Here is a 27,684-nt window from a genome sequence, read left to right as displayed (position 1 = left end):
TTTACCGCCGCCGCCGCCGCTGCCGCTGGTGCACCTCCCGCCCGCCCGGGACGCTGCCGCCTCCTTCCCACAATGCACCCTGGCGCCCGGGGGTGCCCTCTCTTCTCTCAACCTTCCTCCCCCGCCCCCTCCTTTCCGCCGACTTCTCCGCTGGCGGGCACGCGCAAAGAGACGCGCCGGCCCGGGTGTGGCGGGGCGGAGGCGAGGCTTGGCTAGGGCTGCCGCAGTGCGCCTGCGCACAACCTACCCGGCGAGGAGAGGGTAATGCGCATGCGGGCGTGTCTCCCGGGACTCTAGAGCTGGCGAGCCCCCCGGCACCTTCGGTAGGTTTGGCTTGCGCGGGTTTTTGCAGATCTGGGGCGAGCTTGCACGTTATATCTCCGGTGCATCTCTCCTTGCTTGCTTACGTTGCCACCACTTAGGCCTCTGTTGCAGAAATCGCCTTACACTCTTAAGGGCCGCGGAATCGGGAAGACCTTTCTGACAGATTGGCACACTTTTGGCAGATCCGCGTGCACAAGTTGGACGGAGACGCGTAGGTTTCATTTTCCCCAGCCCTGCAGCTTCTCTTTGGCCTTGTGAGCTTCTCAGGACAGGCCTCCCCAGCCTCCATCCGGAAGGCGAGGGACAAAAACTCAGAAAAGCAATTACTCCTCCCTGGTGAGGCTTCTAGAGGAGTATTAATAACGACACGATTCCACTTGCAGCCCTGTAGAGATCGGTTTCTCAGTCTTCCCTTACAGTTGTGATCTTAACGCTCCCGTGTTGTTTAAGTGCCACAATGAGTGACCGCTATCTAGAACAAAGGATTAGTATCAAATTTTGCGTCAAATTGAACAAGTCTGCAAGTGAGACCCACCACCTTTTAAAAGAAGCTTATGGGGATGAAGTCATGTCCAGGGCCAGAGTTTTCGACTGGCACAAAAGGTTTAAAGAAGGGCGGGAAGATGTTAGAGATGACGCCCGAAGTGGCCGTCCAGTCACCCACCGGACGGATGAAAATATTCAGAAGGTCAAGGACTTGGTTTGTTCAAACCGGCGGTTGACGGTGAGGATGATGGCCGAAGAGTTAAATTTAGATAAAGAAACTGTTAGGCTCATTCTGAAAGAAAACTTGAATATGAGAAAAGTGTCTGCAAAAGTTGTAACAGGTATTCTGAAGGACGAACCTAAGCCTGGGAAACTTGACTGTCGGTCTGATCTCTCAAAGGAAACTAGGAAAAATTGCTCATGTGTAGGGAAAAAGATGACAAGTTCTGAAACATGGACCCATCTCCAATGTGAAGCTGGTGGGGAAATACCTCTGCCTGTATCTCATCCCCAGAACCACTTCCCCACCAGCCAGCTTCTACAGGTTTGCTCATCAACAAGTCTTCCCACCAGAGCAGCCCAGGACTGGTTCACACCATGGTGAAAGGAATGTGAGGTCACAGAGCCTGAGATAGAAAACTGCCTCACAGTTAGGCACCTTCATTTGGCGCTCCTCCATTTTCAGTCTTTACCATCCCTTCCCACATGTCACAGCCCTCCTAGTGACTCTTGCTGGACTGCTGGGCCATCTCCCAGTTTTGAAGAACTTGGCTGTTGACTTCTGCTCCTGGCTTGTTCTAGAACTTTTGCTTAACAAGTTCGAATCTCCTTGCTGCCCAGACCTTAGCTGTGGTGGCTCTCCTGGTCCTGGGTTCTCAGCATTCTGCCTCAGGGGATCATACCATTAAAAGGTGGGAACTGGACCCCCTGGGGTCTTTCTGTGCTCAGGAAGGCATATTCTTCTGGGAGGACCCCAAAAGAAGGCCTACAGCTCCAGCCTGCTTTACAGGCAGGACCTGAGGTACGGTACAGAAGGTACATGCCGACCTAGTGAGCAATGCTAAGGGCATATCCAGCCCAAATGACTCCATGGGAGCCCCTCAGTATGGAGGGGTTGCCCCCCCTAATCTGCTCACAGACCTGTCTCTCACGGAAGATCTGGATTTGTTTCCTTAGTGCCATTCTTTGCACCCCCACTCGTTTGGCTATCTCCTCTCCTCCTCTGGAAGAGGAGGATTTGGTCCTAGAAAATATAAGTGAGACCCAGGTCCAAGCTGTGATGTGTGAGGAGGAAGACTAGAGGATACTCTAGACCTTGAATTAAGGGAGTCTGCTGCCTATGCACTGATTCCCACACAGCTGCCTGTTTTCCTAAAAACGAGTTACTGAATGAATGCCAACACTGTCTGGTGTTTTTTGAGTACCTGAAGTTTTGNGAGGATACTCTAGACCTTGAATTAAGGGAGTCTGCTGCCTATGCACTGATTCCCACACAGCTGCCTGTTTTCCTAAAAACGAGTTACTGAATGAATGCCAACACTGGTGTTTTTTGAGTACCTGAAGTTTTTAAAATACTGCTGGGCATTGAAAATGTGAACTTATAAAACATCATCACCACAGGGAGGGTGGACTTCCAGATGAGATAATTCCAGAACTGGATCCATAGGAAGGGTGAGACAGGAGGGCAGGAAATTAAGGTGAAACAGCTTGAGGCTTCAAACCTGCATCAGTATGAAAATGATGCTGAGATAGCAAAGTCTGGAGGAAGATAATAGTGTTGCAAAAGATGAACAATTTGGGATAACTTGCTTCCCCTCTGCCCTAACTATGCCATTACTTTGTAAATTGCTTCTCCTGAGCAATTTGATCACTTATTTGATTATCTAATTTTTCCATCAGACCCCCTCAAAAAAGCAGTCTGCAAGTTTGTACTCCTTTGTGTCTTTCTGCCTCTCTGCCAGGATTTATGCAGTGGAACTTTTCCCAAGTGGATTCCAAGTAATACCACATAGACTGGAGACATCTCAGAAATGCCTGATGGAGGTGCAGTGGAAGACTGGTTAGAAACAGCATTTCACAGGAATAGCCAGTGTCTGTGTTTTACCCAAGGATTTTCACATGCAAAGCTCCTATTATTGAACTAGTAAATTAGTAAACCATATTGGTTGAGAGAAACACAGTACTTATTTATTCAACATAGTTATTTTTAGTTCTGTTCTTTCACTGTCTCTATCCTCTTCAAAAAATGGCAAGTTCCCTGTCAGTTTTGAGACACCCTGAAACCTAGACCTTATCCCACAAATGAAACATCTTGTGCAAGAAAACTTAAACCAAACAACAGCTCATAGACTTCTACCTACTTAGCGATTTGTAGACACTCTATTTTAGGTCCGTTACGTCTTCCACATCAGAAGAGGTTCTGGGTTCCCCATAAGCACTTGCCACCAGGGACACTGCACTTCTGGAACAAAGGCCCCGTACCTGGCTGTTGCAACTTTGGGACTGAACCTCATATTAATCCTTGATAGGCTCATTGGTAATTGTTGAAGAATCGTATGTTCCTTGGCCAGGGCCAGGTTGCTACAACAGTATCTCTAGGCAATATCTCCAACCTGAGAGAACTTATTTCTGGACTCTTTCCTGTCCTGTAAACAGGGCTGGAATGAGCCTTCCAAAGACACTGGACCAAGACCATGCTGGAGTATAGGGTGCCAGAAGCAATGGTGGCCCAGACAGGGTTTGGACACAGCTACTGGAAGCAGGTAATCAAGAGTGAATTCAAATTGTTACAAGTATCTATAATGAAAAGGACTTAATGCTTTACTTTAGATCTTGTGCTGAGTACTAGTCAGGTCGAACTATGGCAACTACCTGACCCCACTGCCCATTTGCGAGGCTTCCTGGAAAATATTCAATGAAATGATAATAGACCCTAAGATGGCTCAGATTTGGAGAAGTAAAATTTCTGCCATAACACAGCAAACCACCCATACATGGCTGCTCAGAATCACTAAATCCCTAGCCAGACCATGCTCTCCTAGCAGTATTCCCAGACGTGAGAGTTCTCCTAAAACAGTATCCCTTCTTGTCCACCCACCAAATCTGTTTTATTGCCAACACACATTTTAACCCTGAACTGTACCTTACCACCCAGGCTTCTTGAGCTCCTAATCCTGTAGTCTCAAGAATCCAGCCATCATCATCCCCCAGGCTCTTGTCCTTGGCGTTTATTATACACCTCTGTTTATTCTCTACCAGGTTGCTCTCTCTCCTCTGTTACTCTGGTAAAACAGCTTTGTTTTCTGGTTCAGGATCACACTTTTCTGCCTTTTGGTCAAGATTTTCCACTACAACCCTAACGTTTATTTTTATTTTATTATCTTTTTAATTTTTTAATGTTTTATTTATTTCTGAGAGAGAGAGAGCGTGAGCAGGGGAGGGTCAGAGAGAGAGGGAGACACATTATCTGAAACAGGTTCCAAGCTCTGAGTTGGTTGTCAGCACAGAGCCCCACGCGGGTCTCAAACCCACGNCTTTTTAATTTTTTAATGTTTTATTTATTTCTGAGAGAGAGCGTGAGCAGGGGAGGGTCAGAGAGAGAGGGAGACACATTATCTGAAACAGGTTCCAAGCTCTGAGTTGGTTGTCAGCACAGAGCCCCACGCAGGTCTCAAACCCACAAACCGCGAGATCATGCATGACCTGAGTCGAAGTCGGATCTTTAACCGACTGAGCCACCCAGGCGCCCCACAACCCTGATTTTTAGATCCCTTTTCTAGCTCTCCACCTTAACCCTACAGTCTTGAGTGGGGAAATTGGGCCCAGGTTGCTTTCCTATCCTCAAGAAGCAGGGTGGGGCGACCCGGAGGTATGTGTTCTTTTTGTTTTATCTAAGAGACATACAAGGAAGAAGAAAAAGTAGTTCCCTCCCACTCTTAGCCTCCAGTGGTTCTGCTCCCCAGGGCCAACCAGTGTTAACAAGTTTCTTAAAGGGGCAATTTGGTTACCTCTGGTGCTCAGGAGTCATGGAATTTTTTCAGAAATAGAAGATCCAAATCCCATTCCCTCAGGGTAAGCGCCACTGAGAAGCCTGGCTCTCTGTAGGACATCGGCAGGAGAGCTGGCCATCTGCAGACCTTGACTGTAATTCTCAAGCGCAACACACAGTCATATAATGAATCTCTTTGGCTTTCAGCCTGATCCGCCTCCCCATCTGCATTCTGGTTCAAAATACACATGGAATGTTACATTCCACAACTGGAAGGCTAAGAGAATAGACGCTTTCCAGAGCAGATCATCCATCAGTGATTTTATCTAATTCTTCCTCTGCCTTTCACCCCACACTACTTTACTTCCACCTGTCCCACTCGTAGTGAACAAGAACAGAAAGAATTAAACACTCACCAATCTTTGACTTCAAAAAAATGTGGATAGTTCTGCAGTCTTCTGAATTCTGCCCCTGGCTCTGAATCCCCATTGAAATGTTATTATTTGGGAAGAATGTGTACTGGCGCCTGCTTCCCAGAGCCTTCCTTTCAACTCCGTTTCTTAGAGTTCAGATTTCCCAGTGAAGGTGTCTGGGTAAATCTGGGTGCCAAATGACTTAAGGCCATCTAGTAAAGGAGGGGGATACCCTTGAGGAGCTATCTCTATGCCACATGCACTGCTCAGCCAGCCTATTTGCAGACCACCTCACCACTAGGCTCCTTGGGATTGGGTCCCACCAGGGTCTCCTGTGGCTCAATTAGCAAGAGGTTCCTTTGCTGGAACTGTATATGTAACTCTGCATTCTCCCAACTGCTTCTTGGTTGGATCAGACCTCTCAGATTTTACCAGGCTTTACACGCTCTTCAAGGCAGCCATTGTGTATTTCTCTTCTCTAGTCTGCCTTATCAGATCCTTGCAAATACTGGCCCGGTTGCATCACCCCTCTCCCAGTATCAATATCTAGAAATAAAAAATCTATAGTGAGGAACTTCAATACTTCCAACAACCCGTGGATCTCAACGAAGGGGTCAGCAAAACCTTCTTCTGTAAAGGAAATGTCTTAGCATTTGTGGGCCATCCAGTCGGTGTTGTAACTGCTCAGCATTATATTGCAAAAGCAGACCTGGCTAACATGGAAACAGATGACCATGGCTGTGTCTTAATAAAACCTTATTTACGGATACTGGAATTTGAATTTCACATAATTTTCACATGTTACAAAATACTATTTTGATTTCGTTTGACCATTTAAAAATGTAAAACACCATTTTTAGACTTCTTAGCTTATACACCGCAGAAGAACTGATAGTGGGCCAGGTTTGGCCCATGGACCGTAGTTTGCCTACCCCTGGTCTAATGCACGTAAAGTGTGTGTATAAAATGACAGACGACTGATCCTCTTCCATCAATAATGTTACTGCCATACCAAGCCACTGGTGTCTGACAACTTTCTAGATAGAAATTGTGGGATATTGAAGGGAATCGTTATGATGCCAGGAGAGTGAACTAGAACTGAATGATTGACTAGTTTATCTTAACCATATTCTGGTTCACAAGACCAGTTCTATGCTGTTTTTGACTAAAAATGACATTACACAAACTACGACCTATATTATGCCCTTACAATATCTCAGAAACAATTTTGGCAGTACTGCAAATGGTTCCAAGCTACAACCAGTGATGACAATGAACTAAAGGTGGTTCCGAAATTGCCTTGACCACAGGCAGCATTCGAATGAGTTTATATTCTTACCTATGAAAGTGACTACTATGGAAGTGACAGCACTCACCCGTTAGTGCACGCTGGTGCCAAGGGTGTACCCTTGTTTTACTTGCTTTTCCCCTAAAGAGAGCCCTATTGTGTCACCTTTATTTAAACTGATTTTCCAAAATTGAGATAGACTCTCAGGGTTGAACAGATGTTTACAAAGGTATTCAATCCAGCAAGTCAAGTTTTCCTTGAATCCAGGAATGACCAAATACGACAGCCGCTGAAAAAAAAGCATCTGAAAGAAGATTCTGTGTTAATTCAAAAAACTTTTGTCGAGCGACTGCATGGGCCAGGCACTGTCCTGTGTGCCGAGGTACAGCAATGGACAAAACAGACACAGGTCTTAGATTGGACAGTCTGAAATCTAATTATATTACTCTTCACCCGTGTAGAACTCCTCTTCTGTGTGCTCACACTAACTTATTGTTAATTGCATACCTGGAAATGGGTATGACCTTTGCCATAAGTCTCTGTGCCACGGTCATGAAGCCTGTCCAACTGCATGAATAATTTGAGGACTGTATGTTCCACTTAGACTTTATTATCCTTTAGACAGATCTGTATTGGTAGGAAAACATGCTGGCAATGGTGGAAGTGTAAATTGGCAACAGCTTTCTGAAAAGCAATTTGGCAGTATCTATCAGGAGCTTTAAAAAATGTTTATATCTTCTGATCCTCTAATTCCGCTTCTGGGACTCTGTCCTAAAGAAATAGTCTAAAATGTGGGCAGAATTTATGCTTCACAATCCAGAGTCCAACAGTAGAAAATTGGTTAAATAAATTACAGTATAACCGTACAATCCACTATTATGCAGTCATTATAATTAACGTTTATGAATAGTTAAAACAGCATGGCAAAATGCTTATGTTAAGTGAAAAGAGTGATATGCAAATAGTATATATAAGTCCAAAAATGTCTTTTTTTTTTTAAAGTTTGTTTATTTTGAGAGAGAAAGCGTGAGTGGGGGAGTGGCGGAGAAACAGGGAGAGAGAGACAATCCCCAGCAGGCTCTGTGCTGTCAGCACAGAGCCTGATGCAGGGCTTGAACCCACCAACTGTGAGATCGTGACCTGACCTGAAGCCAGTCACTGAGCCACCCAGGCTCAGTCTTTTTTTTTTTAATTATTTTTTTAAAATGTTTTATTTATTTCTAGGAGAGAGAGAGAGAGAGAGACAGCGTGAGCAGGGGAGGGTCAGAGAGAGAGGGAGTCACACACTGAAACAGGCTCCAGGCTCTGAGATGGCAGTCAGCACAGAGCCCGACGCGGGGCTCGAACCCACAAACCGCGAGATCATGACCTAAGCGAAAGTTGGACGCTTAACCGACTAAGCCACCCAGGCGCCCCCCGGGCTCAGTCTTTTAAATGACTAGAACAGATATGCCAACTCTGTGTATTTGGGTTATAAGCATTTTCTTAAATTTCCTTTTCTTTTTTAAACACTATGTGTCCCAATGTTATTACTTTTATCAGAATAAAACAGTAGCACCAAAAGGCAGCAATGGAATACAGTGAAGGCCAAACCGCTAGCTGGGCCCATGAATAATGAACTGGCTGGGTGGACATGGAGGCGGACATTGCACTGGTAGCAAGAGTGGGACAGAAGGGAAAAGGGCCTGCTTTAGAAGAAAGGCAGGTGACCCGGATCCCTACAGAAAAAAACCAAGAGGTATGAGAAGGTGCCATGCTACGTAATCGTAGGTAAGTAAAAGAGCACGAACAGATCAGGTATGTTCTGACAATGGAAAAGGATATAGAATACCCTCCCGAGCCAAATTAACCTCATTCTTGCATTCTCTCATACAAAGTAAATATTCTCAAGATGGGTTTTATTACAGTTGAGTTTCTCAAGCATCCTTGAGCCTTCCGTATCATTTTGTTAGGCTAGAATTGCCTGTCAATGTGCCAAGCCTGCCTCCTCCCATACTGGGACACTGAAGCCACACAGATGTAACATGGAAATATTACACTGAGAATTCCACAGCATATCATGAGTCATCCTAATGTTGTAACTTACAAAACTAAAGTTTGCAAATGTTATTTTGGTGGAATCTGGAGTCGCTGTGCTTTTTATTTATGTCTTCAGAGTAATCGTGTTATGGGATTTGAAAGTGAGAGATGGTGTAGATAGTGCCTGCCCGTAGATGAAATCGTTGTTATGCTGGGAAAATGTGCCCTCCATTGTTGCTTTAGCAAACTGTTCATTAAAATGCCAACTATATCTCCTCAGTAAAATTTCAGACTTTCAGTTGAGTACATACATCTTCTACAGGCATAAAGATTATAGATTTGCCAAGCTGAGAGAGTTCTTCAAGATCAAAGTGTAAGCGTTGGTCTGTAGAAAGAACGGAAGAGCGAGACATAGGTGTTAGTTCTGGCTCCTTAACAGACTGCGTGACTTTGGGCAATTAATTTTGCATCCTTGGAGCACTCTAGCTTATTCGTCTGTCAAAGGAGAATAATTACACTTATCTCATGGACTTGTTTGTTTTCATTGAACAAATGTTTATTGACTGCTTATGTGTCTCTGACACGGTTCTGGACACTGAGGCTACAGCAATAAATGAAACAAAAGAATGTTCCTCCTTTTGAGCATACATTTAAGAGCAAGAATACAGCATGTTAGGTAGTGATTATTAGATGCAAGGCTTACATTAAATAATGTAGATGGTGCCTAGCACAAGACTTGGCGTGTAGTACTCAGTAGATAGTGATTTCCTTTGTTTTTGTTTTTTTGGGGGGGTGTTTTGTTTTGTTTTTAGAAAGAGAGAGTGGAAGTGAGGGAGAGGGGCAGAAGGAGAGAGAGTAGAATCTTAAGCAGGCTCAGGACCAAGGGGAGGGGCTGGGAAGGTGGGCTCCACTTGGGGCTCGACCCCATGACCCTGAAATCATGACCTGAGCCAAAATCAAGAGTCGGACGCTCAACCAACTGAGCCACCCAGGCGCCTCTTCCTTTGCTTCTTTAGCCTTCCTAACGGCTCTTGAATTACTCTACAACATGGTAGTGGTAATCGGCAAAAAGCCTGACCCAGTGCCTTTTAGCTCTTAGTGGTTAATAAGGCCTAAACCTGTTTTTGCTTAAGAAGGCAAATGATTCTTACAGTTTTGTTTTGTACTTCCTGTATGACAGATTAATCAAGGTGGTGCCTAAACACTATTGACAAATGGCCTTTTCTGAAGCCAGTTGGCAGGGATCTTCACCTCGAGCTAGATGGCAGGTGTTAGGTCCACAAAGACAAATGTGTGGTGTCATTGCTGTTTAAGTGAAACAGACGCAGAGATCACAAAGGTGGTTGCTGTTAAAGATGTGTGCCCTGTGTCCCGCTCCCAGTACTGGTGAGCCGGACAGAGTTTGCACTATCTATGGGAGACGAGGACATTGACAAAAAGCCAGGGAAAGATGGGTTTAATGCTTGGGGTATGTCTATATTTTTGCCCCATTGTGGAAAATTTGGAAGGTTCAGGAATGTTGGAAAAGAGCAGCCAAAAGTTCACACCTCGGGGTTCAGGTACATCGCCAGGCACATTTCCCTGCCTCCTCTTCCTCTTTCAGGAACATCCAGTGAACATTCATTTCCTGAATTTCTTCTTCAGGTCTGGGCCTGCGCTAGGCACAGAGGGTCCGGCCCTCGCCCTTGGGCTGTGTCCAGCCTCGTGGCAGAGAGGGCCAGAGGTGGAGGGACCCCTGAGAAAGGGCTCCCACCTCCAACTGCCAGTCTTTCCCAGAGGACAACTGGAAGGAACAAGCTTGTCCACAGAATTTGGGGCAAAAAGTTACAATGATCACACATAGGGCGATTGTAGGAATCAAAACGTGGGGTCCAGAGAGGCAAAATGCACAGAACGGTGGTAAGTGGCCTGCTGCCTATCCCATCCCCACGATTCGGGGTGAGGTATTGTCTCTCAGAAGAACCTGGATGTCAGGCTGGAGGCCAGCACCCCTCTACCTTGCTTTAAGAACCTACTAAGTGAAAATTCAGAATCACAACTCAGATTAGCTGCAGAAATTGGCCCAGGGAGGCTGAGTGATTTTTCTTGAATCGCACATCTTGCTGGTGGCGGAGCCAGGATAATAACGAAGGACCTTGAATTTCATTCAGTGCAAGTGAGGTTTTTTCCATTACTCCATTGGTAGTAATTGCCTTTACTAACGCATACATTGTGAAGATATCTTTAAAATAACAGTCAACCTTACGTTTGATAAATATATGATTTACCAACAGTTGATTTATATGCAATTTCTGAGGAACATATGTAGAAGTAGGACAAAGGTTTTTCCAAGTTTCCTTCGGGTGTCCAGGCCCTCTGGTCCTTCAACCAGAGGTGTGTATTCATAAGCAAATGCTGGCAGTCTATCTTTCATTTTTTCCAGATGTCCTCCTCGAGTAGTGTATTGGGTTTTATGTTTTTAATATTTCTCATATACATTTTTAAAATCTGGACACATAAATCCTAATAAAGTTCTCAGCTATCTCCTCTATGCCGTCTCGAATTTCCGGGTGTGTTTATATTTATGACACAGTGTCTGAAGGCGTGACTGCTATCACATCATTAGGCTTTATATTCCGAAACCATAGACTTGTGTCTCGAGATGTTCTGAAAATTCTTTACACTTCACTTGTAAATGCCACAATACTGTGCCATGACGTTTCCATAGTAACACGTATTTCAAACAGGAAAACAGGAAGCCCGAGGAAAAGGGAAGTAGGTTTACAATGGAAAAACAAAAACAAAAAATCATTAAAAAGAGCAGAATATAGAAAATGGGGGAGAGGGGTGTAAATCGGGTTTGATGTGCCCTAAGAACAGAATGTCTTCCAGACCAGCCTTAGGGACCTGCGGTACCCACCATCGACCAAGCAGTCTAATCTTGGAGTCACACTCTCTTGGACCCTCACATTCAGTGAGGTCCATGTCACTACCCTAACATATCTTGTTATCAGCCTACTGCAACCAGACCAAGGTGGTTACCCCCGTCACCTCGCCGTCCTGAAGTCCACCCTCCACACTGTCCGTGTGCTGTATGGTTTCGAGTGTCCTAAAAACTGGAGGCTTTTGGACCCCAGCTCTGACCTGCCCCACCTCTGCCTGGATTCCCTTCCTGCCGCCATCCACCCAGCAAACTCCTGCTCAGCATTTGAGCCCTAACCTTATTCTTGATGTTCTCTGCAGTGGCAAAGCAGCCACCACCCTCAGTGGGTATGCACATTCTTATGTCAAGGAAACTTTAACGCTTAATTGAACTTCATTGTTTGCAGAATGTTTTTGTTCCCTTACCTTACCGGCTTTGGCTCCCCCAAAGCCAAACCACATCTGATTATTCTCCGTATTCCCTGCACCCAGATTAAAGCTTGCCTGGCAGTGTTCAACAAAGGTTTGCTTGCTAGATGAATAAAAGAATAGGCTTTAATGGTAATTGCTTTTTTTTTTATTGTGGCAAAGTTCACATAACAAAATTCACCATTTTGACCTTTTTGAAGTGTACATTTCAGGGACATTTAGAATAATTACGGTGTTGTCCAGTCATGACCACTGTCTAGTTCCAGAAGACTTTCATCACTCCAAAAGGAAATCTTGTATCCATTAAGCAGACATTCTCCATTCCTGCCCCTCTACCCGGAGCCCCCGGTAACCACTAATCAACTTTCTGTCTCTATGGACTTGCCTATTCTGAAATTTTCATATAAATGTAATCATGCAATATGTGGCTTTTGTGCCTGGCTTCTTTCATTTAGCATAATGTTTTCAAGATTCATCCATATTGTAGCATGTATCAGTGCTTCATTCATTCCTTTTTATGGCCGAATAATATTCTATTATACTGATATGCCACATTTTGTTTATCCATTCATCCACTGATACACATTTGTGTTGCTTTTTTTTTTTTAATGTTTTATTTATTTCTGAGAGAGAGACAGCATGATCACGGGAGGGTCAGAGAGAAGGAGACACAGAATCTGAAGCAGGCTCCAGGCTCTGAGCTAGCTGTCAGCACAGAGCCTGATGCGTGGCTCGAACCCACGAACCATGAGATCATGACCTGAGCTGAAGTCGGATGCTTAACCAACTGAGCCACCCAGGCGCCCCTTGACTATTATGAATGGTAATGTGTATGTAGAAGTTTTTGTTTGAACACTGATTTTTAAATTTTTTTTTGAATGTGTATTTATTCAAAATAGAGAGAGAGTGTGTGAGCAGGGTAGGGGCAGAGAGAGGGAGAGAAATCCCAAGCAGGCTCCATGCTGTCAGCGCAGAAGCCCAATATGGGGCTCAATCTCACAAACTGTGAGATCATGACCTGAGCCAAAATCAAAAGTCAGACGCTTAACCAGCTGAGCCACTCAGGTGACCCTGAACACCCATTTTCAATTCTCCTGGGTACGTACTTAGGAATGGAATTACTTGGTCATAGGGTATTTCTATGTTTAACTTATTGAGGGACCACCAGACTGTTTCCACTGTGATTGCCCATTTTACATCCTCACAGCAGTGTATGAAGTGAGGGTTCCAATTTCTCCATGTTTTTGCCAACATTTATTATTTTCCCTTAATGCATATAGTGGATGTGATATATATCCATCCTAGTGAATGGGAAGTGGAATCTCCTTTTGACTTTGCTTTACATGTCCCTAAAAACGAATGATGTCTAACATCTTTTGGTGTACTTTCTAGCCATATGTGTATCTTTAGAGAAATGTCTCTAATGCAAATCTTTTGCCCACTTTTTATTTGAGTTGTCTTTTTGTTATTGAGCTGGAAGAGCTGTTTATATATTCTGAATGCTAGACCTTCATTTGATATATGATTTGCAAATATTTTCTGCCATTCTACAGATTGTCTTTTAACTTTCTTGATAGTGTCCTTTGATGCAGAAAAGTTTTCATTTAGAGGAAGTCCAGCTTATTTATTGACTTATATTTTGGTTGCTTTGTGCTAAGAAACCATTGCTAAATCCAAAGTCATGAAGATTTATCTCTATGTTTTTTCCCAAGAGCTTTATAGTTTAGCTATTATATTTATATAGTTTAGCTATTATATTTAGGTCTTTGATCCAGTGAGGTAAGTGTCCTACTTCATTCTTTTGCATGTGGATCTCCGGTTATTCCTGTGCTGTTTACTGAAAAGACTCTTTTCCCATTGTCACATCTGTTATTGAAAGATATTTTCAAATTATAAGTTGACACTTTTTTTCTGTACCTTGAATATTTTGCTTCACTGTCTTCTGGCTCGCATTATTTCTGAGGAAGAGCCTGCTATAATTCTAATCTTTGTTCTTGTGTATGTGCTGTTTCCTCTTTTGCTGTTCTTACAATCTTTTCTTTATTACGGACTTTAGTGATTTGATTTTATATGTCCTGGTATAGTTGTTGTTGTTGTTGTTGTTTTCATGTTTCTTGTGCTTAAGTTTCATTGACCTTCTTGGATTTATGGGCCTAAACTTCTCATCAAATTTGGAAAATCTATTAGACATTATTTCTTCAAGTATTTTTCTGCCCCTCCCTCCTTTAGGGACTCCAATCCCATGAATAGTAGGCCACTTGAAGTTGTCTCACAGCTCACTGATACTCTGTGCAATTTTATTTTCTTTTTTCCTCTTTTTTCTAGTTTCCACTGAAACTAGTGAATTCCCAAACTCACTAATGCTTTCTTCTGAAACATCCACTCTATAATCTCATTTTGTGTATTCTTCATCTCAAATATGGTAGTTTCCATCTCAAGAAATTTGACTTGGGTTTTTAAAATATATTTTTTATTTTGGAATAATTTTAGATTTATACAAAATTTGCAGAGATGGTACAGAGCATTCCCCAATGCCCCTCATTCAGTTTTAGCTTCTTCCAATGTTGTTATCTTACATTACTGTGGTGCTCTTATCCCAAAACTACGATATCAGCATTTTTGCACGACTATTAACGAAACCCCACACTTTATTCAGATTTCAACAGCTTTCCCATTAATGTCTTCCTTTCTGTTCCAGGAATCAATTAAGGATGTCAGATCTCATTTAGTTATTATGTCTCATTAGTCTCTTCTGACCCATAACAGTTTCTCGGTCTTATCTTGTTTTTATGACCTCAAGTGTTTTAAGGAGCACTGGTCATGTACTTTACATAATATCCCTTAGTTTGGGTTTTCTCATGTTTTTCTCATGATTAGACTGGGGTTATGAGTTTTGAGAAAGAATAGCAGGCCAAGTGTTCTTGTTACTACACCAAATTAGAGGGCACATGACAACCACGTGAGCTCATTAGTGACGTTCACTTTAATCACTTGAATAAGGTAGTTTTGATAGATTTTCCTACTGGGAAGATACTATTTTTCCCTTTCTATACTCTGTTCTTTGGAAGCAAGTCACGCAGTTCAGCCCACCCTCAAGGAAGGGGAGTGATTAAGGTCCACCTTCTGCAAAAGGGGAGTATCTGCATATATTATTTGGAGTTCTGTATGAAATAATTATTCTTCTCCCCAATTTGTTTATTCAGTCAGATATGTATTTATTTATATCATTTTGGACTCATGTATATTTATTTGACATTTATTTATGCAAAATATCAAATATACGTGAGTCCAAAATGATATAAATAAATCCAGCGCTATGTTATTTATTTTGTTGCCCAAATTGTCCTAGTTTGGGCCATGCTATGCTCTTTCAGGTTGACTTCTGTGTCTCTCTGACATGCCCCCATTCTTTGTTTTTGAACACTTTCTTACTTTCTAGTACTGCAGTGTGCTCCAGACTCCTCTTGTATTTTCCTGGTTCTAGATCAGCAATCAAACATTTCTCTAAAAAATGCTCATTTTTTTTTTCTTGGAGAACAGTGTTTAGAAGCCAAGATATGAGCACTGAGTGTTTGGTGCTACTATGATTTGGATCTTCTTTGTATCTTCTATGTCTCTAGCAAGCGTAGTCTTTCCTATAGCTTCTTGATCACATGAACTACAGTTGTAACTGTTTTAATGTTCTTATCTATCCATTCTCCTTATCTTGGTCAGTTTCAATCAAAGGATTTTGAAATTTTGGAGATGATTTTTGGATATTTCTTTTAAACCTTGTTAGGGGTGCCTGGGTAGCTCAGTCGGTTAAGCATCTGACTTCAGCTCAGGTCATGATCTCATGGTTCATGGGTTTGAGCCCCGCATTGGGCTCTGTGCTGACAGCTCGGAGCCTGGAGCCTGTTTCAGATTCTTTGTCTCCCTCTCTCTCTGCCCCTCCCCTGCTCATGCCCTGTCTCTCTCTGTCTCAAAAATAAATAAACTATTAAATAAATAAATAAATAAATAAATAAATAAATAAATAAATAAACCTTGTTAGAAGGGACCGGAGCAACTTTAGTCTAGGGCTAATTTTGCTCCACTATTGTGGCAAAGCCCACCTGATGCTTTGTGAAATATGCCTGCCACTCTGCATGTTGGGGACAGGCACTGGATCTGTGTGATCTTTGGGAATTGTTCCTTCTAGTTCTTTGGGATATCTTCTAGTTCTCTCTCTGGTCTCAGGTATTTTCCTTACATGCATGCTGAAGACTCAGTGGTCATATTTCATTGGAATGAGGTGGGGGTTAAATAGATAAAAACATATAAAACATTCAGAGCAGTGCTTTATTCACAGCATGTATTCAATACCTATTAGTTATATATATACTTAAAAGTGGCCTGTGAATTTGACTATGAGTTTCCTACTGACCCTAGCAAAGTGGAAATATCAGTTACATGATTCAGTGTCCATAAAATATATAGAAATTGGTTGGACAGAAGCACAGATTTCAGAATATTTCCCCACAAGATTCCTCATAGAGAGAGTACTGTATGTGCCTGGAATAACATACCAGCCAGAGGGAGCTTCCTAGGATTTTGTCTTTACCGTCCCTCCAAATAACCAGTAACTTCACACTAGAGCTCAGTTTAGTCAAAGTACTTCCACTGTGACTGAAATATTGTAATACCTTTAGTCTGGCCTAATCCAAAGATAAAATTTATAGCATCAAAATGAAACTACTGAACCACATGTCATTTGGGCGATCCTCCAGCAATATAGCAGGGGTCAATTAGGAGACAATTATAGTGGTTCAGGCAAGAGGCAACTACAGTCTGAGCCAAGAACTAGCTATAGGATGAAAGGGGATTGGCACAGAACCAACCCACTGTGCTGTGAGAATCCACATGTTTTGGCAATGGACTCTGTGCGGTAACAGGGAGGAGGAATTTTTGAGGCCTGGGAGTGTGTGTGTGAAAAGATGAAAAGAAAAAGGTTAACTGTTGTGTTATTCAAATCTTCTATAGCCTTAAATTTATTTCATCAACTTAATCAGCTGCTGAAGAAGATGTGTGAGAATCTCTATGTGGATTTGTCCATTTCTCCTCATAATCTTATATATCTGGAGGCAGTGTTTCCCGTTGGTACAGAGAGGTTCTGGGTCATTATATCTTCCTGATGAACTGTCCCTTTTGTCACTAAAGTATATGACTATCTCTAATAATGCTTTTTGCCTTAAAATCTATTATGATTGCATCATTTCATTAGTGTTGACTCAGTATATTTTCCCCCAGCCTTTTAACATTTCTGTGTCATTACCTTGTTGAATGTATTCTTGTAATTAGCATACAGCTGGATTTTTAAAAATCTAATCTGAGAATCTTGGTCTTTTCTTAGTCATGTTTATATGTCTTACTATGATGATATATTGGGGATTTTTTTCCACTGTTTTGTTCGCCACGTGTTTGCTTTATTCTTTTATCCTGATGTCTTTGATTTAGGTGTTTTTACTTCCTTTTTATTCTCAGTAGTAGTTTGGAAGTTATACATTCTAATTCTGTTCTATCAATGGGTGTTCTTTCATTATTAATGTGCACACTTGACATAACATTGTTACGTTCATCACTATCTCTAGCTCATTGTGAAGATTTCAGGATCCTTAGAATTCTTTATTTCTGATCTCCACCCCCTCCATCTTCCAGTAATTTGGGGTTTTTTAGTATTTTAGCTCCAACTTACTTTTAACTACCCTCTCCTCCCCATTAGATGATTTAACAGCCAGTATTTATTTAGTTACAAGCCTGCATATTAATTTCTTCCCCTACCTTTCTTTAGCCTCTTCTTTTCATCAAAATATAATTCATGTGGGCCCCTGGGTGGCTCAGTTGTTAAGCATCTGACTTTGGCTTGGGTCAGAACTCATAGTTTATGAGTTCAAGTCTCACATCGGGCTCTGTGCTGACAGCTCAGAGCCTGGAGCCTGCTTTGGATTCTGTGTCTCCTTCTCTCTGCCCCTCCCTGACTCATGTTCTGTCTCTGTCTCTCTCTCTCTCAAAAATAAATATTTTAAAAAATTTAAATATATAATTCACATACAATGAAATTCACTCTTTTTAAGTATACAATTTTTAGTATATTCACAAAATTGTGCAACCATCACCACTATCCAATTTTAGAACATTGTCATTGGGGTACCTGGGTGGCTCAGTCGGTTAAGCGTCCAACTTTGGCTCAGGTCATGATCTCACGGTTTGTGGGTTCGAGCCCCGTGTTGGGCTCTGTGCTGACAGCCAGCTCAGAGCCTGCAGCCTGTTTCAGATTCTGTGTCTCCCTCTCTCTCTGACCCTCCCATGTTCATGCTGTCTCTCTCTCTCTCTCTCTCTCTCAGAAATAAATTAAAAACATTAAAAATTTTTTAAGTAAAAAAAAGAACACTGTCATCATCCCCAAAATAAATCCCATATCTATTTCCAGTCACTGCCCATTCCCTCCTATCCCCAGCCCCTGGCAACCACTAAACTACTTTCTGTCTCTATGAATTTGCCTGTTCTAGAAATTTCAATAAATGGAATCATTTAATATACAGCTTTTCATGTCTGGCTTCTTTTTTTTTTAATTCTTTAATGTTTACTTATTTTTGAGAGAGAGAGAGAGATAGAGACAGAGCATGAGTGGGGGAGAGGCAGAGAGGGAGACACAGAATCCGAAGCAGGCTCCAGGCTTTCAGCTGTCAGCACAGAGCCTGATGCAGGGCTTGAACTCACAAACTATGGGGTCATGACCTGAGCTGAAGTCAGACGCTGAACCAACTGAGCCACCCAGGTGCCCCTTCATGTCTGGCTTCTTTCACATAGCATGAGGTTTTCAAGGTTCATCCACATTGGGTCATGTATCAGTACTTCATTCTTTTTATGCCCGAACACCATTCCATTGTATGGATAAACAACATTTTCTTTACTAGTCACTAGTTGATGGACATTTAAATTGTTTCCACCCTTTGATTGCTATACATAAGGTTGCTATGAACTTATGTGTCCAAGTATTTTTGTGGATATATGTTTTCAGTTCCTTTGGATATATAGCTAGAAGTGGAAACTGTTATTTCTTATATTCAGATTGTGCGCTGATAGATATATAACCAGTTCTTACATGGTATTGGGTAAGGGAGCCCTGATTTGTAGCATTTGTTGATCTCTGGGGTATAAATGCTCAGGTTGCCAATGCGACATCACTGAAATACAGAGATGGAAGAAATGCACAGTAGCACACCATTTTGTAGCACTTCTCCCATCAGATACAAGAAATATGAATAACCTCAAGAGCAGAGATAGTAGCAACATTGTAGTAAAATAATTAAGAAGTGATGCCTTTGTGGGCATCTGAGTGGTTCAGTCGGTTGAACATCCAGACTTCAGCTCAGGTCATGGTCTCATGGTTCGTGAGTTCGAGTCCCACGTAGGGCTCTGTGCTAACAAACAGCTCAGAGCCTGGAGGCTGCTTCGGATTCTGTTTCTCCCTCTCTCTCCCCCTCCCCTGCTCATGCTCTGTCTCTCAAAAATAAATCAATGTTTTAAAAAATTGAAAGAAAAAGAAGTGATGCATTTGTGAGCGTTTCTTTTACCTTTTTTTAAAAAATCATTCATTTAATTCTAAGTTTATATAATTTGATGTCTAATGATGACCATGTTTAGCAACCAGATCCCAAAATTCCTGGAATGTTCATACTTGGCTCTCTGGGCTGACGAGAGCTGGCTAGAGCCCCAAAATCACTTGTATCCCATTCCTTGCATCTTCTTTCAGGACTGGATTTTCTCACTGAAGTATATCCACTAGTGCTCTTTCGGCAGGAGTTTGTGTGAGGTAACCTCATTGGCTCTGCCTGTCTGAAAATGTCTGAAAAGCTAGCTCTCACTTATGAATTTAACTGTGTATAGAATTCCGTGTTGAGATTTATTTTCTTTCCACACTTTGCAAATATTATCCTTCTGTCTTTTGGTTTCCACTGCTGCTGATGAGAAGGCTGCCTTCACTGCAGTTAACACACTGGGAATCTCTCTCTCTTCACGGAGAGCTTTTATTTTTTTTTCTCTTTGCCTGTGATTTTACAGTTTCAACGGGCTAGGGGGGCACCCAGGTATTTGGTTATTCTGGGTGTGTCTGTGAGGACATTTTGGGGTGACACATAACAGACTGCTCTTCCTAATGTGGGTGGCCCTCATCGGATCATGCCTGACGAGAACAAAAAGGCTGACCCTCCCGAAGGGTAAGAAAGAACTCTGACTGCCTGGCTGTTTGAGTTGAGATATTTGCCCTTTCTGGCCTCTATATTCCAACTGAAACATCAGCTTCTCTTGGGTCTCAAGCCTGCTGGCTTCCAGACTAGAACTTCCACCACTGGCTCTCAAGGTCCTCAGGTCTTCCTACTCCAACTGGAAATAAACCATTGGGTCTCATGGGTGTCCAGCTTGCCAACTGCAAACCTTGGGACTTGCCAGCTGCCATATTTGTGTAAGCTGATTCCTTATAATGAATTTCTCTCTCTGTGTGTGTGTGTGTGTGTGTGTGTGTGTGTGTGTTCATCTATACATATGCATATCTCTGCGCGCATATGTTGGTTCTGTTTCTCTGGAGAACCCTTACTAATACAACTATATGATTCTAAATAATGATTTTCTACATTCCATCTATTAAATCTTTCTGGAACTCCTATTAGACGTATGCTTGACTTTCTCTTTTTATCCTTCCTATCTCTTAAATTCTTATTGAGGTCTTCTATCCCTTTATGTCTTTACTCCATTTGGGTTGATTTCCTCAAATCTCTCTTCTAAGACCGTCTTCAACTACATCTCATACGTAGTTTGACTCATCCTTTGAGTTTTTAATTTCAGGGGCTGCTTTTCATTTCTGGAAGTTCCATGTGGATGTTTTTCAAATCTCCCAACCCTTTTCTCCTACTGTTCTGGTTTATTATTATTTTTTTTATTTTTATTATGGCCTCTATCCCTTTTCTTATCTCTATTTTAATCATCCTAATTCAGAATCCCTTTCAGATGGTTCTTTTTTTACCCTTTTTCTATCTAGTTTCTTATGTGTTTTGATGCTCCATTTTGGTCATTTCTTTCCACATGTGGTTTGTTATACTTCGTGAGTATCTTCATCAGGGATTGTTTTCCTAGTGGCTTCCTCAAGCCCTGGATTGTTAAGCATCCCTACAGAGCTCTTTTGAATATACCTTCAGCCCTAACCTAAAAATTTTAATGGTCTGGACCAATTTTCATGTCAATTTATCTCAGTAGGTGCCTGTGCATATAGGCAAAGTAAATTTAAACTGCCCATGGGCATTTGGCAGAGATTAGGGTTTTCATTTCTCATGAGTGTCATTTTTTCCCCACCTACGGCCTCTTTAGGCACCAGGCTTCCTCACAACTTCGCTAACGCTGGGGTACCGTTTCCCAGTCTCCTTTGCGTGGAATGGGGCAGACCTTCCATAGTCAGGGCTTTATTCGTGGGGCTCTGTTCCAGCTTCCTCACCTGGCTGGGACCAAAGCCTCATCTCCCACTCCTTAGGGTACCATGGAACCCCAGCCCCCAGCCCGCAGGATAGACAGCTAAGGGTGAAATTCCTGTGTGCAGCTAAGACACATCACCTATACCCTGTTCCGGCTTGGAGTTTTCATTTCTTCTTCATTTCTGACATCCAGGCCTTTCTTTTAAAATTTTCAGATGTTGGTGGTAAAAAGTAAAACAGTTCTGTTGTCATTCATCTAGCATCTCTGTGTCTGTAGCAGCAGACATAATAATATGTCTATATTAACATAGTTGGTCATGTGTCTGGAAGTTGCCAGGTGAGAAACAATAATCTCATGAGGAAGACATTTCTTGTTTCCATTATACACACAAGAAAAGTGAAACTCAGAACAAGTGTCTAAATTGCCAAAGCCATAGACCTTTGAGTGGGAAAATCAGTTTTGTGTTCAATCTGTCTCCAAATCTCATGCAAGGTATCTAGGCATCTAAAAGGCAGCTTTGTACCTCTGGCTTCTCGCCACTGTTAACCTTGATGGGCAATTCACCCATGGCATTTTGCTGAAGCAAATACTCTGGAAAAGATTCCTCCCGCTTCCTGGGTAAGGCTGTCTGGGGGAGAAAAGGAGGGAGTTTAAAACAAGCTGTGGAAGCTGGGCTTTCTTAAGCCTGAGAACCCCTGGTGCTAGCATTTGGCTGGGAGAATGTGAAAGCCAACAGGCATTTCCCTCTCCATCCAGAAGCATCCCCAAACTTACTTGTGCAGTGGACAGTGAAGGGGGCATACTGAGGGTCCTGTGCATTGTTTTCGGCTTGCCTCTGGAGGAAGGAGGAAGCCCGGCTCACAGCAGGACTTACCTGAAAGTTCTGCTGGGTTTGGGGAATGTCTCAGCAGAGACTGGAATACTCTGAGGCTTTTCACTTAGTCCCCCTTAGCCTGGGAGCACCTCTTGCCCTGTGCATCTTGCACAGAGCCTGGCCCCGAGTGGGCACCCAGCAAAGGTTTGGTAGACTGATGGGGAGCAGTTCAGATCTGAGGAAAAAGAAGAGACTTCAATTATTTACAGTAGAGGAGCCTTAATGAGATGGATTGGTTACACTGGTGGTGGGATAGGGGACTGGGAGGCATCCCAGAGCTTAGCAAGAGTGGGAAGCCACTGCCACACATGAGGCAAAGGGGCAGCATGGGAAGCCAGTGTCACCAGGGCCCAGGAGCCAGGTGACGGATGAGAAGCTTGAGCCCTAGCAGGCCTGCCCTTGGGAGCAGGAGCGATGGAGGGTGAGTAGAAGGAGATGAGACAGCTGGAGAGGAGAGGAAACACCCTGGCTACTTCTAGCACTACAGCTACTCCCAATCTCTGGCTAGTACCTCTCTTTGGCCAAACTCAGCTGGAAGCCAAGTGTCTTAGAGCCTGGATTCACAGGCTGAATGGCTCTACCTCCCTCTGTTACAAAACAGAACAGAGCAGAAGGCTTGGGGAATCGGTCTAGGAAAAACAGGCCCAGGACTGGCACGGAAAGTAGGAAGTAAGGAAGGAAAAAGAAAGGAGAGGAGAGAAGCCTATATGTAATATATAAGGATTCTAGAATACTTTTTATATATCCTTTTGCAATTAAAAAGGCATTTAGATGGCCACCAGACACATGAGAAAATGCTCAACATCACTCATCATCAGGGAAATACAAATCAAAACCACAGTGAGATACCACCTCACACCGGTCAGAATGGCCAATACTAACAACACAAGAAACAATTGGAGTTGGCGAGGATGCGGAGAAAGGAGAACCCTCTTGCACTGTTGGTGTGAATGCAAACCAGTGCAGCCACTGTGGAACAGTACAGAGGTTCCTCAAAAAACTAAAAATAGAACTACCCTATGATCCAGCAATTACTCTATTAGGTAATTACCCAAAGGATACAAAACTGTGATTTGAAGGGATACTTCCACCCCAATGTTTATAGCAACATTATCAACAATAGCCAAACTATGGAGAGAATCCCAATGTCCGTCAACTGATGAATGGATAAAGATATATATATACAGTGGACTACTAATCACCCATCATAAAGAACAAAATTTTCAATGATGTGGATGGAGCTAAAATGTACTATGCTATGCAAAATAAATCAATCAGAGAAAGACAAATACTATATCATTTCACACATGTGGAGTTTAAGAAACAAAACAGATGAACATAGAGGGTGTGGGGTAAGGGAAAGGAGAGAGGGAGACAAACCCCAAGAGACTCTTAATGATAGAGAATGAACTAAGGGTTGATGGAAGGAGGTGGGTCGGGGGTGGGCTAAGTGGATGATGGGTATTAAGGGGGGCACTTGTGATGAGCACTGGGTGTTGTACAGAAGTGCTGAATCGCTGAATTCTACTTCTGAAACCAATATTGCACTGTATGCTAACTAAAATTTTTTTAAAATAAAGAGTCTTTGGGGCGCCTGGGTGGCTTAGTCGGTTAAAGCGTCCGACTTTCGCTCAGGTCATGATCTCGCGGTTCGTGGGTTCGAGCCCCACATCGGGCTCTGTGCTGACTGCCAGCTCAGAGCCTGGAGCCTGTTTCAGTCTGTGACTCCCTCTCTCTCTGACCCTCCCCTGCTCACGCTGTCTCTCTCTCTCTCTCCTAGAAATAAATAAAACATTAAAAAAAATTTAAAAAATTAAAAAAAATAAAGAATCTTTAGCATAAAAAGTTGCATTCCTTGCAGAGTTGTAAAGATCAAATAAGAAAATGGATGTGAAAATCTTATGAAAATTGAAAAGTACTGCATAAATATGAGATAACCATTATTAATATCATTAATCCTTTAGAGGGAGGAAATGTAGGTGAATACAAGTGTAAATAGAAACCCCTGGGGCACCTGGGTGGCTCAGTTGGTTAAGCATCCAACTTCAGCTCAGGGCACGATCTTGCAGTTTGTGAGTTCGAGCCCCGTGTCAGGATCTGTGCTGTCAGCTCAGAGCCTGGAGTCTGCTTCGGATTCCATGTCTCTCTGCCCCTTCCCTGCTCATTCTTCTCTCTCTCTCTCTCTCAAAAATAAATATTTAAAAAAACTTAAAAAAATAAAACAGAAACACTTTGTTGAGCATGTATTATGTATGGACACTTTCTGTGGATGCCCATTGGAATATTTTTAGCTGCAACTAATTATAATGAGCAATGACTTGAACAAATAGGTAGTTATTTTCTGGCATAGCAAGAATTCCACAGGTGCTCCTTTTCTTTTCCATCTTAATTACAAGATGACTGCAATGCTTGGCCTTCACCTCCAAGTTCAAGGCAAGAAAGGGTTGAAGTGAGAGGACAGTTCAGACTCAAGACGTCCTGTTTCATTAGGAAAACAAAATCTCCCTCAGTAACTCCCAGGCAGAGTTCTACCTAAATCTCATTGGCCAGAATTGGGCCGCAAGACCACCCCTAACAACAAGGGAGAGGTGGTGGGAGGTAACGTAGGAGAAATGGGTTCTGGCTGGCCAACCACAGTGTGTGCTATACGCATATAAAACACAGTACTTGGCACAGAGTAAAAGTGCGCAATACGTGTTGTATGTGCCTCTGTGTATCTGTGTGTGGTTCATATGTGTTCTTCATTTCTTTTTTTTTTTTTTAACGTTTATTTATATTTGAGAGAGACTACTCTCTTTGGCCCCCCCTTTCAAAATAAATAAATAAACTTAAAATTAAATCATTCCCCAAAGACAACTATATTGCAATTTACTTTTTTAATGTTTATTTATTTAATTTGAGAGAGTGCTCTCAAGGAGGGACAGAAAGAAAATCCCAGGCAGGCTCCATGTTGTCAGCGCAGAGCCCTAAGCAGGACTGGAACCCACGAACTGAGAGATCATGACCTGAGCCGAAATCAAGAGTTGGACACTTAACTGACTGAGCCACCCAAGTGCCTCTGTGTTGCAAAAGCATCGATCGTCTGCTTCGCAGGCAATTTTCAAATTAAATTACAGAAATGTTTAGCGTAGCTGAAGCACTGTTGCAATAAATATACCCTCTCAGGTTGATATCTTAGAAGAAGACAATTCTTAGTTTGGCTGTGTCATTTCTGCTGTGTCTAAGAAAAATTAGTCATGGCGCCTGGGCGACTCAGTCAGTTGAGCTCCCAACTTCGGCTCAGGCCATGATCTCCCGGTTTGTGAGTTCAAGCCCCCCATCAGACTCGCTGCTGCCAGTGAGGATCCTGCTTCAGATCCTCTGTTTCTCTCTCTCTCTCTCTCAAAAAAAAAAAAATTTTAAAAAAAAGAGGGGTGCCTGGGTGCCTCAGTTGGTTAAATGTCTGACTTCAGCTCAGGTCATGATTTCATGGTTCGTGCTGACAGCTCAGAGCCTGGAGCCTGCTTTGAATTCTGTGTCTCCCTTTCTCTCTGCCCCTCCCCCACTCATGCTCTGTCTCTCAAAAATAAATAAAACATTAAAAAAATTTTTTTAATTACTCACCTTGAGGGGCATTGTGACAAGTCCACCGGACTTGGTAAAGATACCAATGGGATAATCCTTAATGCAGGTCAGAGCACTGGGACATGGGCCCACTCCGAGTAATGGTGGAATTGTAAACTGGTGTTACCTTCTCAGAGCAATTTGGCAGGGAGCATCGAGAACCTTTAAGGAGTTTCAACCAGTTGACCTAGAAATTCCCTCTCTAAGAGTCTTTCTTAGGGAACTAGTCAAAGATGCAGACAAAGAGTTATATATAGGGGCACCTGGGTGGCTCAGTCAGTTAAACGTCCGACATTGGTTCAGTTCATGATCTCATGCTCATGGGTTCAAGCCCCACATCAGGCTCTGTGCTGACAGCTCAGAGCCTGGAGCCTCTTTCATATTCTGTGTCTCCCTTTCTCTCTGCACCTCTCCCACTCATGCTCTGTCTCTCTCTGTCTTTCAAAAAATAAAAATAAAACATTAAAAAACATTTAAAAAAAAGATTTACATATATAGCTATTCATTTTATTTGCAAAATAGTAAAAAGAAGTAACTAACGCAAATGTCCTGTAATGGGGAAATTGTCAAGTAAATTGTGGTATATTCATTAACTTCAATAACGCAGCCACTAAAAATGTTTCTGAAGAATGATCAATGATGTTTTTAATTTTTTTAAATGTTTACTTATCTTTGAGAGAGAGACAGAGCATGAGCCAAAGAGGGGCACAGAGAGAGGGAGGCACAGAATCTGAAGCAGGTTTCAGGCCCCGAGCTGTCAGCACAGAGCCTGACTCGGGGCTCGAACCCGCAAACCGCGAGATCATGACCTGAGCCGAAGTCGGATGCCTAACTGACTAAGCCACCCAGGTGCTCTAATCAGTGATGTTTAAAGATGTGCACAATAGTCCTGCTTGAGGTGAGCACAAGCCCTGCTTCATGTGAGCCCCACTCCTCTCTCTCTCTCTGCTCCTTGTGGGATTCTCTCTCTCTGCCTCTCGCTCACTTGCACCCTAAATACATACATACATACATACATACATACAATAAAGATGTTCACAGCAGATAGATGATCAAATCTGACTATAAACATGCATTCTATAGTCCCATTTTTACTTTCTATATGCTAATAAAAGGGCTCAAGGTATACTCAAAATGTTATCAGTGGTATTATCTGGTGAAATTATAGGTGATTTAAAATTTTCTTCACTATATGTTTATACATACAATTTTTGATCATTGTAACTGTAAGTATTGCTTTTATAAGTAGAAAAATATGGATAATGAAAATTACTTTTTAAGAAAGAAAGAAATGGGTTCTAGTAGGAGAGGAGAGATCTGCTCCTGAGGGACTTATGGCTTAATGAAGGAAATGAGACACGTACACAAATAAATTTATTACAGGGTAGTTAGGGGTATAATGGAGGTTTTACAAATTGTGGAGGGAAGGATTAGTTCTGCCTGGGAGAGTTGAAGGCTGGTGAAAAGAGGTAACATTGGTGCAGGGTCTTGAAGGATGAATAGGAGTTCTCTAGGGCTTTGTAAATTGTTAAGCACTATGGACGTGTAAGTTAGTGTTTGGCCTTTATTATTACTGTCAAAGCTTACCTCATATAAAGCTCCCTTTCTTGTCTCTTTCCCATGCTCCCTGAAGCCCAGGATCCCTGGGACAGGAAGCAGCAGTTAAACAGTCACACATCGGTGCTCCAGCAAGTGAACTGGGGTGCATCCAACTAAGGAGCGGATCCAGGACCAGAGGACATAAAATTATCTGGGCGCAGGGCCAGGAAGGTGCTAGTGGGTAAACAGTTCGCCCTTCTTTGCCACCCTGTGGAAAAGCTGGCTTTGCTTGGGGCCTCCACCCTGAGTTATGGGGCCATCTCCACCTGGGGGAGGG

General features: G+C 42.6%; 1 protein-coding gene and 1 long non-coding RNA gene across 2 annotated transcripts in view; both read left to right on the top strand.

Moving 5' to 3' along the window:
* The first annotated feature begins 251 nt into the window (after nucleotides 1-251).
* Nucleotides 252-27,684, top strand: part of LOC144241704 (uncharacterized) — a 52,754-nt gene continuing 25,321 nt past the window's right edge. The window contains exons 1-2 of the long non-coding RNA XR_013338164.1: nucleotides 252-323; nucleotides 3,466-3,572. This is a non-coding gene — a long non-coding RNA (uncharacterized LOC144241704). The remainder of the gene's footprint in view (nucleotides 324-3,465; nucleotides 3,573-27,684) is intronic.
* On the top strand, nucleotides 266-2,223 carry GVQW3 (GVQW motif containing 3). The gene has a single exon (XM_077776289.1). The coding sequence runs from the start codon at nucleotides 782-784 to the stop codon at nucleotides 1,412-1,414; it is 633 nt and encodes a 210-aa protein (XP_077632415.1). The 5' UTR covers nucleotides 266-781; the 3' UTR covers nucleotides 1,415-2,223.

Source organism: Crocuta crocuta, unplaced genomic scaffold (genome assembly GCF_008692635.1).
Source record: "Crocuta crocuta isolate KB4526 unplaced genomic scaffold, BGI_CrCroc_1.0 scaffold271, whole genome shotgun sequence".
Lineage (NCBI taxonomy): Eukaryota > Metazoa > Chordata > Mammalia > Carnivora > Hyaenidae > Crocuta > Crocuta crocuta.
The sequence above is the reverse complement of the archived record's forward strand: the minus strand, read 5'-3'. Positions and strand labels throughout refer to the sequence as shown.